This window comes from Vanacampus margaritifer, chromosome 5, assembly GCF_051991255.1.
Source record: "Vanacampus margaritifer isolate UIUO_Vmar chromosome 5, RoL_Vmar_1.0, whole genome shotgun sequence".
Taxonomy (NCBI): domain Eukaryota; kingdom Metazoa; phylum Chordata; class Actinopteri; order Syngnathiformes; family Syngnathidae; genus Vanacampus; species Vanacampus margaritifer.
In genome coordinates, this window is record NC_135436.1 from 10,838,883 (window position 1) to 10,853,655 (window position 14,773).

Here is a 14,773-nt window from a genome sequence, read left to right on the forward strand (position 1 = left end):
CAGATTGAAGAGGAATAAATATATTTGTCCTCTTTGCGTGTTCCAAAAATATGAAGACAGATTTAATGTAAGAAAAAACACCTTTGCAAAGATGATTTAATAAAAAAAAACAGATCTCTGGACATCGTGACAGACTCCAAACAACACGTAACAGGTGGAATTTCAGAGTCCGAATGTGTGTCTTCCGCGTGGAAAATGGCTTCTTATAGTTAAACAGACCGCCTCTCTTTCATTTGTAGACAAAACATACTCTCTGGGTACTTTTCCGTGAGCGATGGCGCAAAGAGTCAGGGGTGTGTGTGTTCGAAGCAGATTTTGTTCTCAAGGACTAAATGTGTTTTCGCACAGAACACTGAGAAGGAATTTTTTAGACCAAACAATATGTTCCAGCTTAGTTCAAGGTCAAATTATACTGAACTCAACACTACTTAACATCTATAAAACATTTTGACATGGTTAATATAAAGAATTAAAATGTTAATAATGTATAACAATGGTTAATATATGAAATAAAGAATTTAAATGTTAATAATATCTAAAAAGATACCATATTTTGTATGCAGAGACAATGCCCAGAGGCGTAGCAGGTGTAAAAGCATGGAATTAGTTGTTCGTTTCAAAGCCTGTCACTCTTAAAAATAATAAATAAAAATCCTGGGTTGGAGATACTTTATTGTTTACAGGAGTAAAAGTGTACAGGTGTTCAACCAATTCGCCTTTAAATCCTGCTGGAAAATAAAATCATTGTCTCCAAAAAGCTTGTTGGCAGCGGGAAGCGTGAAGTGCTCTAAAACTTCTTGGTAGATAGCTGCGTTGACTGTGGACTTGACCAGGGACAATGGAGCCACACCAGAAAGTGACAATATATACAGTTTGGTCAGGATCAGCCCTTGGGAAATGCCAACATCACATTACCCCCCCCCCCCCCCCCCCACACACACACACACACAATTTTTTTTCTAAAAGACTGGTGTGCAAAGTTTCATTATTCAGTCCAATTTTCATGATAACTGTTGCGTAAACACTTTTTTTTTTTTGGGGGGGGGGGCAGTTTTACATCCAGGTGTGATGAGCAATCAATATCTACAACGTGCATACGTTACAATAACAATTTGTCCATCTGTAGACAAGAGGTCAGCCGTGCAGTGCACCCTTCTCGTTCCACTTTGCAGCTGGCAGACGATCTTTGCCCACAAAATAAAAGCACTATCACGTGAAGTAAAAGTGATGGGCGGGGCTACGGAAGCCCTAACCAATCACCGCGTTTGTATATGTTTCTCATTCAACGATAAACAGTAGACTTCAGCCACGGGTCTCAGTCAGGCTGTGCAGTGCCCATCAGTTGCGTTATCGCGCCACTGGCTACAACTAACCATAAACATGAACGCAAGCCATAATGCATAGTGAAGAATTTTACCGCTTGTAAAGCTGGAGACGCAGGCCTGTCGCGCTGACATCGATTTTACCACCGGAAGAGAGTGCTAGCGTTACAAGCTAGCTATCTATCAAGGGTAGCTATTGCATGCCGTCGTTTACCCTGCCACTGACCTCTACAACAACACACAGACGTGCTGAGTATCATTTGTTAGTGGAGCTGATATCGGCCCGTCTCCTCAACCCGGCTCCACTTGTCTCCCGCGTGGTTGCTGCCCGTTGACGGTTCCCGAATATGAGACACAATGAGTCAAAGAGATACTCTAGTTCATCTGTTTGCGGGAGGGTGAGTAGAACGTATTCTTATGCCATCTACAGCGAGAGAAAGCTAGCGCTAGCTCCACGCCGTAGTCTGTCGCCGCTTGTCATCGCAGATCCAAAACAGTTTGACGGCTCTATTGATGCGATTCCCCTGCTCTGTGGTGTTCCATGTTTACTTGCTTCTCTCGGCCATGCTTTTGCATCACGTAACATCGAAGTGTAAACGCCTTACGTTCAATGACATTTCAATGGTTGAGTGAAACGTCAGACTGAGGTGGGCGTATAAGCGAGGGCGACCTCGCCAACTCTTTCAAATCTTGCGTGAAATACTACAAAATCCTTATGTGAAGTACGATTACGAGTATCATGTGTCAACAGAAGCAAAGTGAAAAGCAGATTGTGTAATGGCATGCGACTGATTTAACACGCATTGCCACGCCATCCTTTCAAAGTGAAACTTAACAAACTGAATTTACTACCGTATTTCTTGAAATTAAAAGACAATGTGTGAGTCAGAGTTACTATGCGTCCATTTGTACTACTGTATTTTGCAGCAGTGTACTGTATTGTGTTCAATGTTATCGTTCAACAACACATGCAAGTCATTTGATTTATCTTTTTTATGAAGCTGCTTTATCCGAAGCTTGTACTGTAAAACCACTAACTGATCAAGCCAAAAACTTCGTTGACAACTCTTATCTCATCTTTGGTGTCGAAAATGACCTCCTGACTGAAGATAACTGCACATTCTCGATGGTATGACCTGACCCAGTAGTCTTGTGTTTATAGATTTTCAGCGTATCATTTTATCAGAGATATTTTGCTCTACAGTGTATAGTAGGGCCGTACAATATGGCTAAAATAAAATGTAAAAACATTTTGTCTTAAAAATAGAATTGTCAGTTTTTTTGTCAATTTCACCTCCTTTTAAAACTGACTGAACTTGCTTGAAACAAGTTTTGTATCTTTGTTTCCCCTCTTTTTAGCTAGTTTTTCAATTGGTTCAGCAACCTCACCTAAGCCATTGTCCATTTTGTCAAAAGCATTTTAAATATTTAAATGATGAACATTTCAAATCAAAATGAACGTTAATATATGAACATAATTTATGTGTACCAGCAATACCTTTTGGTGGTACATAATATAATTATTAGTTGCTTCTTCCACATAAAAACTAGTAAATAAACAGAACTGTACCTGTGTACTGAATTACTAGTGTGTAGTTGACTCGATTCTTAAGGTTCTCAACAAAACAAAAACTTATCTGCTCTTGTTTGACTTTTCCTAAATCTCTTTAAATTACTGTGACATTGAATAGAAGCTTGTTGTTATTTCCCAAGAAACACAAAACATTCCGATTCTCTTGCCTGGGCTAGCCTACATGCTACAGATCGTTAGAATTCCAATAAGACACTGGAAACGTTATGCAACATTGATAATGTGCTTGATGACCAGTCCAGGTTGTACCCTGCTTTTCACCTAAAGTCAGCTGGGACAGGCTGCAGCTAGGGATGTCACCATCCAATATTTTAGTGTTGACTGTTCTATTGATTATTACATTGATTAAGTAAATGTATTACAATTTTTTTTTTTTGTAACTGTTTATTGACTGATGATGGTTGTTTACTTGCTATTGTTTAATGATTTAACAAAGCCTTCCCTAAAAAAGGTTACTCTCATATGTAGCAACTTGACTACATCTCGTTAAGTAACTACCTCATTCAAAAAATATATATTTTTGGCTGTTTTCTAATAGATGTGGTGGCACGGTGGGAGCCATATTGACTTGCCCACTGGAAGTAGTGAAGACGCGTCTGCAGTCATCATCCATCAGTCTCTATGTTTCTGAGGTTCAACTAAGTACCGTCAATGGGGCCAGTGTGGCCCGGATGTCTCCACCAGGTCCCTTGCACTGCCTCAAGTGAGTCTCTATAATTCTCCTGTATGTTGCATTTATTATACGGTTCAATCCATCTTGCATCAATTAATTGAGCCAGTAATGTGCATCATTGATGCCCAGTTTTCTCTGCTGTCAAAGAAGCTTGTCTTCAGTTCCTTGCTTGTCCAATACACTGCCTTGTTCAGTCCAACAAGGCCAAAATCACACGTTTTTGAAAGCATCACAAATTGTGTGACAAGCGAAAATGGACCGCCGGTTTATGAAACTCACGAAATTCCCAATGCTTTCTGTTAGCCTTTTTCACAATCAATCCGGTATACCGCTGCGTGCTGCATTCCCTTCCCCTTCCCCTTCCCCTTCCCCTTCCCCTTCCCCTTCCCCTTCCCCTTCCCCTTCCCCTCCCCCTCCAGCCTTGAAGGAGTGGGTGGCTAAGATTTAGTAGCGGCGGGCTGCTGCTACTAAATGAATATAGAGCAGGGATGTGATTTTTCCGCTAATTCGCGGAATTCCGCTTTTTTTATCTCCCCCCCAAAAAAAAAAATGTGATTATTTTTTTTTTTTTTGTAGTTCATTGTGTATGCACATGACTCCGACAGATAACATCTTCTGCTATAACAAAGACATTTGTGGTATGCTCTAATATGAGTTACTTTTCATTTGGTCATGATACAATTATTTGTTCATGAAATTTGAACTCTTCAACATTATTTATGTGTTAACTTAATAATCACATTAGTTAGATATGATGATATTCTCAGTGATAGTTTTTAAAAGCAAAGGCAGTCCAATGTTTTTGAATGTGACTGATTTTGAGTTGACTAAAACTGCCATTTTATATGGGATAGTTCAATATACATTGAAAATTTATGCTGTTGTTTTGTCTATTTCTTTGTCATGTGAGTGCATTGAAAGTACTTAAAAACACGGAAAACCCATGAGCTCCGGGGGGCTACGCCCCCCTTGTCCCCCCAGGGTAGGTCCCCTGGACCTAGCTGGGTGCCAGCGGCCCCCAGACCCCCGGCTAAATTTTCAGATAATTTCACTTTGATCAAATCACATCCCTGTATAGAGGAAACACTGGAGCTGTGTTGTGGTGGCCCAGCCAGAACTGGCACTGCTCCTGATTTAAAACAATATGTAATAAAATTCCAAATTATATATGTAGGCCTACCTGTGGATGAAATAGTGAAGCGTGTAGATTCAGCAGCCAAAATGCACTCAAGGTACGGGGTGATCAAGGCAGCCGCTTAAAAAAAAAAATCCACAGTCTCCACTACCCAGTATGTAGATAATTTAATTTAAAACAATACTGAACGAAATTCATTATCATATGTCGGCCTACCATTTGATAAAGGTGATAAGCATGTGATCATAGTGGCCAAAATATACGTGAGTAGGTAGCATCATTGGGTGATGAAGGCAACATGTAACACAAAATATTTGTCTTGCGGTTTGTTAACAATCAAAAAGTAGATTTTAATCATGAGCCATTCAAAGCATAGTTTTGAATGAAAGTTCAAACGTCCTAGAAAACATAATTTTTACAACACGCAAAAAAAAAAGTAGTTCTATTTTTAGAACCCAACTAGTTCTTTTAAGAATGAAGAGCGCAAACTTTGATATTGAAAAGTTTGTTCATCGTAAGCTATATGTTTGTTTGTTGACAAAAAAGGCATGGTAATAGATCTCTACTTGAGAAAACTAGTTTTAGGAGGCCAATGTTTTTCTTTTTCTTTTCTTTTTTAAACAAAACTCGACTACCTGACACAAGTAAAGGCATGCCTTATTAACAGGTATAACGTTTAATATATTTAGGCAATGTTGTTGTCACATTTTTTATTTTTCTATGTCAATGTTGTTTTCAGATTAATATTAGAGAAGGAAGGACCCCGCTCACTCTTCCGAGGCTTGGGACCAAACCTGGTGGGTGTGGCACCTTCCAGGTGAGTTGATAACAATATATCTTTCCTCACATTACCACTAGGGGTGGAGATTATTAGCGACCTCACAATTTGATCCCATTACAATTCAGTGTGGCAAAAAAGTGTTTAGCCAGCCACGATTGTACAAGTTCTCCCATTTAAAATGTTGAAAGAGGTTTGTAATTTTCATCATAGGTACACTTCTATGGAAGCCCGAAAGTGTCAAAATTCAATGAATAAAAACGTCATTTTGAAATAAATATCCTTTAGATAAATAACAGGCAATTATGTAATGTGGCCATTAAATTGTAAAATGTGTTAGTATTATTATGAAGTGTTCATGCTATTCTTTGATATGTAATAATATTTTATTTTGATTAAATATTTCATAATGATTATTTTAACAACGTCAAACTTTTTAATAAAAATTACATTTAATTAATTTTCCAAGGTTTTATAAGATAAAGTTCTTGTTTTTTTACAAAGTCAGTTTTTATTTCATGATGTCCTTTTCCACAATTGTCTTTCTATTACATAATGGTGTTTTACAGCCGAATGACTTGACCTTGTCAATCAAATCACATGAGGCGGAGCCAGTTACGTGATTGGCTGAGTCTGTTATACAGACATGAGTAGCAGAACTTGCAGTATCGATTCACGCGTGGAGAGTTTATTGGCTGATGAAGAGCCGTGGCAATCACGGGTTTGCGAAAGAATGGCTGCGGGAGATAAGTCACTTTCAGAAGTACTCCGAGAAGTAGCAAATCGTTTGGAATCGGGTCATAACGTCTTAAGGCCTTCACCGGAAAGAGGGTTGCAGCATGAGGCTGTGTCACAGTTTAGAAGTTCAATTAACAGTCCAGCCTTGACGCTAAATGCTAACGCTGGTGACGACACTCGACGCAACCACTGCCGACTAACAACGCTCATAACCCGTGTCTAGGAAAACTAATCGGTCGTAGAGGATCAAACAGGAGGCCCAACCCACTGACTTTGATTGACAACACACCAAGTCATTCGGCTGTAAAACGCCAATATGTAATAGAAAGGCCATTGTGGAAAAGGACTTTATGAAATAAAAACGGACTTTGTAAAAAAAAAAAAACGTTTTCTTATCTTACAAAACCTTGGAAAATAAATTAAATGTAATATTTATTAAAAAGTATGACGTTGTTAAAATAATCATTATGAAATATTAAATCAAAATAAAATATTAGTTACATATTAAAAATAGCATGAACACTTTTCATAATAATACTAACACATTTTACAATTTAATGGCCACATTACATAATTTCCTGTTATTTATCTAAAGGATATTTATTTCAAAATGACGTTTTTATTTATTGAATTTTGACACTTTCGGGCTTCCATACACTTAAGCTGTAAGAGACAAAATGTGAAAAAAAAATATCCTGGAAATACATTGTTGTGGTTTTTTGTATAAATAATTTGTAAATCATGGTGGACATGTATCCTGTCTCTCACGGTTGAATGATGACAATTACAGATGTCGTCATCATTTTAAGTAGGAGAACTTAAACAATAGGCGGTGGACTAAATACTTCTTTACCGTGCTGTGAGTGTATGTACAATATACAGCATGAGTGTACAGTAGTACACACAGATACACATACTTATTGTGTAGAAGCCCTGATGAAAGTGTGTTGCCGCCACAGCAGACATCAGTGAGATCCCTGTCCATTTATCACCATTAATGTGGTCATGATAAAAGCAAAGGGATGGCTAATGACTGCACTGCTAAGCATTTCTCGAGTGTTTATTGGCTTAATTTCAACAAATGACTGCACAGTGGGTTGTGATGTTTCTGTGCCATGACATAGTTTTAAAGGGAGCTTCCCTGAGAAACATTTAAATTATTTAATACATGTTTTTCAGTTTGCGAAGTCGGTTTCATCTATGTGGAAACTGTTTGGCAGTCAGGTCTTTTGTCTGTTCTTGCATAACTGGTCCAATCAGGCTTGATTCCATGAGCTTGGCGTGGAAGAATATGACTGCGATCAAACATCCTCAGGTAGAACTAGAACTAGAACAGATTGTGAGCAAAGTCCTCTTGCCAACCAGTGGCCAACAGGGCCTCTTGCAAAGATCTATGAGGGTGGGAGGCAGTTCACACCAAAACAGCAACTTTAGGGAGGCTAAATAAATTCAAGCAGAGAAACTGCAAAAAACTCACAAGTTCAATGGACGCAAGAATTGCCAAGCTTCTATCAAAATAGAGGTCCTACGTTAAAATTTTGCTTTTGATGCACATAAACTGACTTTTTCCATCAGTAACTTCCTGCTTCTACAAACAGATACCAATAACCGCCAACCTTTTTTATTTTGTAAATTACACATTTATCTATTGTTGCATCTTAAAATAATTAAATGTTCCAATCCTGCTTCCTACTAATATAGCAGGGTCGGAGGATGACATAAAAAGAGTGGTCAACAACAATGTGCAGTCGCATGTTTTGCTACTTTCTGAACTCCAGTCAATACAGAATCAAAAATCTGTTGAGGGCAGTGTGGTGCCATGCATGAATGGAGCACACACTCACCATGAGAACAGAAGAAAGCTGCGATTGAACTCTATTAACATAACTTGTTTTTCATAGTGAGAAGAATTTGTGCGATTTAGTGTTATCTTACCTTGTGTGTATGTTGTTCCACAGTGTTTGTGTGTATATTCATTATTTGAAGGGATGTCACTCCCGAAGTCTGTGCTAATTACTCATTAGCGTTTCAATAGGATATTAAAGTAACTTAATGATGTTTTAAAAATGTAGCATGTGCTTTGTAATTAAATACTCAATGTGCATAATTATTTTAATTGCATGTTTAGTTTTACAGTAAACTCTAACTGCGTTGTCATTAAACAGCTTAAAGCATAGCTCAAGAGACCGCAGCATCACATATGCTACACGCTTGCTTTTCTATGCAAGCAACATGGTGGATTCATTGTACTTTCACAACATCGCAAACTTGTAAACGCACCGGGCCGTTCTTGCATGTTAAATGCCCATCCATCCATCTTCTTAACCGCTTTTCCTCACAAGGGTCGCTGGAGCCTATCACAGCTGGCTTCGGGCAGTAGGCGGGGTACACTCTGAACTGGTTGCCAGCCAATCGCAGGGCACACAGAGACGAACAACCATACTCACAATCACACCTATGGACAATTTGGAGTGTTCAATTATAACCTGCCATGCATGTCTTTGGAATGTGGGAGGAAACCGGAGTACCCGGAGAAAACCCACGCAAGCACGGGGAGAACATGCAAACTCCACCCAGGAAGGCCGAAGCCCGGACTCGATCTCACGTCCTCTGCACTGGGAGGCGGATGTGCCAACCAGTCATCCACTGTGCCGCCCGCATGTCAAATGTTTTTCTTTTATTAAAATGTTTAAAGATCGACATAAGCCAAAATGTAAATCCCAATTAAATTTACAATCCGAGTAAATAAAGGTAAAACAATCTGCAAACATCGGCCATTTAGACAATTATTTTGGCCAATGTTTGAAAGGCCATAATCGGCCAATTTAATAGGCCGGCTGATTTATTAGGTCGGGCCTTAATAATTATTATTATAATTATACCGAATCCGATACACATCGTGCATCCCTAAACTTGACCTGTTGAGATGTTTTTAATTGAAAATAGCTTTTGATTTCAGCCTATACAACCTCCTATGCTGTAATGGAATGCTGCAAATTCAACAAATGACTATTTTCTGCTTCGGTGGCCTGTTGGACCACCCTTGTTCACTTGGTGTGGTTGCTATCCTGGCGGCCGGGCTTTTCTCTGTATCTCACGCAAAAAAAAAAACCCGGTGAAAATGAAAACATGAAAATTTGTTGCCGACTCTAACACAATGTGTGAGCGTTCAGTCCGGTTTGGACGCATCGCTTGATTTCCGACTAACTTAAGAATAATAGTAATAGTTATCTTTAGGCTTTTTATGTCTGGAGCGTGCTACAACAACAACAAACAAGAAATGAAATTTACCGCTAAAAGGTGGGAAAATCTCAGTTAGGATCACCAGAAGCAGTTTACTTATGTGCTGTCGCCATCCAATGTTGACACTTTCTGGTTCACTAGATTAAGGCCATGTGCACATGTGGGTTGTTTCACTTGGTTAAAGGGACACAATTCTACTGAATGTGGGTCATGTCAAAGTACATCTAAATAGAATATGAATCAGAACGTAAACATCCAGTCTAAATTGAGGCGTAGTTGTCAATGCATTATTATGTATCTGTTGGAGTCATATTCTTAGATGAGACTAATAAGATTTACATGGAATAATGGCTTGCATACAATAAATTATTTTGCTTTCTAGTAATGTCAAAGTAACTTAAGCTTTTTATTTTGTGTCAACAGAGCCATCTACTTCGCGGCTTACTCCACGGCCAAAGAGAAATTGAACAGTGTACTGGAACCTGACTCCACACAGGTTCACATGGTATCATCTGGAATGGCCGGTATATTAACAATCTCACTCATCCCCACTTAGGAATGTTTTTGTTTGTTTGTATGTATTTCAACTCGGTGGCCTTTTCCAGAATACTGTATGCATCACAAATTAAATGGTGACTGGTACCATGTGGGTAAGGTCAGAAAACCAGTCAAGATCAGGCTTACAAAGCTGCCAAATGCTACGGATCGTCCATATTTTGTTATGGCGATCAATGATTGCTTACCACCTGTAGCACTGATTTTTCCAAAATTCCAGATATGTAACTGTCTCTTCTGCTTCATGCTTTACATGTGCAGACGGTCTGTGGTTTACTGTCTGCACTGAGACTGTAGAAAAGGCTACTAAGTGTTTTATTGCTCACCAAAGATGAGAACTGATTATGCTTTGCGGGTGTAGACCAGAATCCAATCAAAACAAGAATGTGCTTAATTCATAGACTCCTACATAAAAGTCCAAAATACGGCAACAAATGACAAGTTTAAAGATGTGCATATTGATGCCACAAGGTTATCATATGTGTTTAACCCCTTCAACGATGTCCGTTTATTTGTCAATCGAGTTGTACAGATTGTGGGTCAGGTTGTTTTCACTGAAGGTACGACATTACAGTGTGGGTCATTCATGCTGCTGGAGCTACACGTCTGAATGTCATCAGTGTGTGTAAAGCTGAATCTCACAGGTACACTACAGTGCTATTTTTAGCTCAGCATGACTCAGACTTTTGCAGCCAAAGTCAGCATTAGTCACTGACACCCTGGTGGCAAAGCTACTGACCAACTGCAATGAGACCGGAGCGGGCTGCAGTGATAGGGGTGATATCCACCCATCCAAATTCTATACTAGGGTTGCGGGTGCGATGGAATCTTTCCAACTGCCTTTGGCCTGAGACACTCTGGACTGTTCGCCAATCATTTGTAGACAATTATGTATTTTTGTCTGTGAAATGAAACCAAATACCCATAAATCCACAGCATCTATGTCAAGTTTGTCTTTGCTAATACCAGGTTTTCATATTTCTTAAAAAAAAAAAAAAAGAATCCTTAAAGTTGTTTTTTAGCAACTAGCTGAATATCAGCCTGATAGCTCTATTTCTTCTCAAGCATTTTGTTTTTCTCTCTCGATTTCTATAGGTTTTACAGCCATTACAGCAACCAATCCCATATGGCTTATAAAGACTCGTCTACAACTGGATGCCAGGTAACACGTCATCATGATGTCACCGCTAGACTGACCTGTCTGGTGCGGGGGAAAAAATAGGGTTGGCTCTCAAGTACAAAAAGATCCATCCCCGAAATGAGTTTGCAAATAACACTTTCTCATCAATTTGGCACAGAACGCAAGACACCACTTTCAAAGTTATGATGATTAGACTCACCTGTGGTTAAATTTGTGGAAATTTGAATTTTGACATTGAAAATTTGGCTTAGCAAGATGTTCATTGTGTACTCATTTTTACAATAGTATTAATTTATTTTATTTTTTATTTTTATTTTTTTTAAGAAGTTTTTATGCGTGCATATTGCAGTCAAGCTTTATATTTATTCTGAAAGGAAAATAACAAATCGGTCTTTGGCCTGTTCATTTAAGTTGAGAACTGTTTGAGATCTTAAGTAACCATGATACTAGCAGCTGTAAAAACTTTATTCTGAAAGTATTCTGTTTTTTTTTGTGTTCCTTTCCAGAAATCTAGGAGAGAATAGGATGAGTGCGTTTGAATGTGTGCGCCGGGTGTATCAGTCAGATGGCCTACGAGGCTTTTATAGGGGCATGTCTGCATCTTACGCCGGCATCTCAGAGACTGTGATCCACTTTATGATATATGAAAACATCAAACGGCGGCTCTTGGAGGCTAAAGCACCCCAGAACATGGACGAGCAAGAGGAGGTAGCCAAGGATGCTTCAGACTTTGTGGGGATGATGCTTGCTGCTGCCACTTCCAAGACATGTGCCACATCCATTGCTTATCCTCATGGTGAATAAAAATTCCATACTCATTTGATTTGTCATTGGATTTGCTTGAATCTCTCTTTTGTGCAATCCTTAACAGAAGTGATCCGCACGCGACTACGTGAGGAAGGCACCAAATATCGCTCCTTCTTCCAGACTTTAACAACAGTTCCCAAAGAGGAGGGCTTTCGCGCCCTCTACCGCGGCCTCACTACCCACTTGGTGCGACAGATCCCCAACACCGCCATCATGATGTGTACTTACGAGATGGTGGTCTACATCCTGAATGGTTAATGTCTTCACTCCTTTACTGTAACTCATCCTTGTAATCCAGCCCTTGTTCAGTCTTGGAGAGAAAAACATGGAAAAACTGCTGACAAGCTACACAAATGCTCACAAGACAACAGAGGCAGCATCTCAATGCTGTCTTTTCGCACCAAAGGCACAAGGAAGTTGGAATGAGACCCATGCTGATTTGGGGTGTTGCAGTTCAAAAAAGCCCTCCATCATCTCATTACTATTGACACTACTCCATTTCCCACAATACTAATTTTAAAAATTGTAGTTGCACTTAATAAGTAATAATGCCTACTGATTTATAATTGACTTAAATGAAGCAATTCTGAGTCCAATGTAGATGGAGGGGAATGTTCCTAGTGTAAAAAGACACAACATGAAAGATGAGGTTCAGGATGAGGATGAGACTTGAAGCTCTGATGAATTTGCACACGTGTCGTGGAGGTTCAGGCACTTAAGGAAACTTAGGTTTTGTCATAAATATACAGTTGAGTGGATTTGGGCTTTGCAACCACCTAACCTTTCTGCTCTTGCTTTTCATGCATTTAGAACTATCTTATCCCCACATGAAATTAGTAGGAAACTAGTTCTTTACACTTGAGTTAGAGTACAGGACCAATAATGTGTCAGCAAAAAACACATTACTGGGCCTGCTTTATATCTAATGGAATGTAAATATGCAGGCTTAAGGAAGTAAAACACTTTGACATTTTAAAAAATATATATATATATTCATGAATTAACTAAAACATTGTAATATTGATATATTAAATATTTGCTTAAATAATAAAATTATATTTGTCTGACTGGTAAAAGGCAAATGAAAAACACCCATTCATTTTGATTGGAGAGAACATTTGGCTCTCCAGTTGTGAAAATGTGATTTCTCTACCTTTACTCATGGTGTCTCAATATTTTCTTGAATTCTCATTCCTGTTTTCTCATTTAGAAAATCCAGACTTGTTGTTCAGGACAATCCTCTTAGTCTTCCCCTGGAATTTTGAGGGTCAGTTCATGCTGCTGAATTACAAAGTCACATGGCTCTCTTACACGCACAATAATAAATATACATTATAATTGTTGGGCAATCATTTTATACATTTTAAGTGAAGTTCTTTGCTGCTTATATTTAATTTCAAACTATTTGCCACCTGTTAACAGTGATCATTATACTATACTGTATTATGCTAAACTATGAACTTGTTCAATTAATAACAATATTGACAATGCCCACAACCACTAAATCTAATTTGTCCATTTTTGCTGTCATTGGTCACTTTAATTGAGCTCACACTGCCTACATATTGAACAATTCTAACAGCCTAGCTTCAATGGAAGGGTAGTTTTGGCTAGACATTTAAATGTCATGTGCTTTACACGTACTAAAGATTGTGGAAACTGCCCTGGTCTGTGACCCCAATATTTGTCAGATGCGTATGTGAAGAGTGCATTAGATGAGCCCCATTGTAAGCATTCTTACTCATAACATCATAATACACGAAGTTAATTGGGTTACCATGCAATTTGGTGCTGGTTCTGGTTGAATTGGGGTTTGAAGCTTGTCAGACAGTCAGTCCAGATAGTCTAATGTTGGTTGGTTGAGTTAATTTTACCAAACCTTAACAACGTGGTTGGCACCCAACCAACCCCCAAAAAGTCAAACTTGTCTACATTGCTCCGTGCTATGAGGACTAGAATGTCCTCTTAATTGCAGCGAAATTAACCGAAACTGGAAATATATCAATACAGTATACATCTTTTCAATTATATTGTACTGCATGTCTGCCTGCTGTTCATGCAGTCTCACCTTCATCCAATGGTTATTGTTTTGCACCCATGTTTGCATTGAGTGCTTGTGAATGTACGTGTTGTGTGTGTGCTTGCTCAAATGACAGTGTGATGTTATTCAGTCATGTCTTGAGCGTAAGAGACTAGGACTTGTATGCACTCAGTTAAGGAACTGCAGGTTTGTATCTTTTTAAATAAATTGTTGCCTTTTTCCTGCTGACCCTTTTCCATGTTGTTGTTGATGAGTCTACTTTTAAGTGGGACTCTATGTCTATGCATTGTCATAACTTGTTTTGTTAAACAAGTGAGTCAATAAACTGGAAAGAGTGCAAGTACAGTCTCCATGTCTTCATGGTTTTTAGTTTTGTAATGCGGTGTTTTACCAGCAGGTGGTGGTAGTTGTCCAGTCTGTTTTTTATTTTCTTCTTTTTTGTAATTTTAAACATTTGACTTGCGTTCCGAGTCACACGGCAACCTGCAACTAGGAATGAGAACATAATTGACAAATATATTTTAAAATATCAAATTAAATGCTGAAGGGCTTAACTCGGAAACGACATATATTTCTGACAAGGCTAAAAGCTAAAATAAACTTTTATCTACTTTTTGTGATATTTTTTGTTTAATTAAATAAAGAGGCTGTGTATTAAATATCCGACAAGACAAATGGATTTATGGAAAATCCCAAATGAATTTCTATTGTCCTAAATTAACTTCTATCGTTGCAAACATCGCGAGAGG

The 14,773-nt window shown here is 38.6% G+C and overlaps 1 protein-coding gene across 1 annotated transcript; it reads left to right on the forward strand.

The window, feature by feature from the left end:
• Positions 1 to 1,262: 1,262 nt before the first annotated feature.
• LOC144052357 (solute carrier family 25 member 36-A) lies at positions 1,263 to 14,364 on the forward strand. The gene is made up of 7 exons (XM_077566331.1): positions 1,263 to 1,720; positions 3,452 to 3,616; positions 5,461 to 5,538; positions 9,904 to 10,004; positions 11,131 to 11,197; positions 11,683 to 11,972; positions 12,048 to 14,364. The coding sequence occupies exons 1-7, from the start codon at positions 1,680 to 1,682 to the stop codon at positions 12,239 to 12,241; spliced, it is 936 nt and encodes a 311-aa protein (XP_077422457.1). The 5' UTR covers positions 1,263 to 1,679; the 3' UTR covers positions 12,242 to 14,364.
• Positions 14,365 to 14,773: the final 409 nt, after the last annotated feature.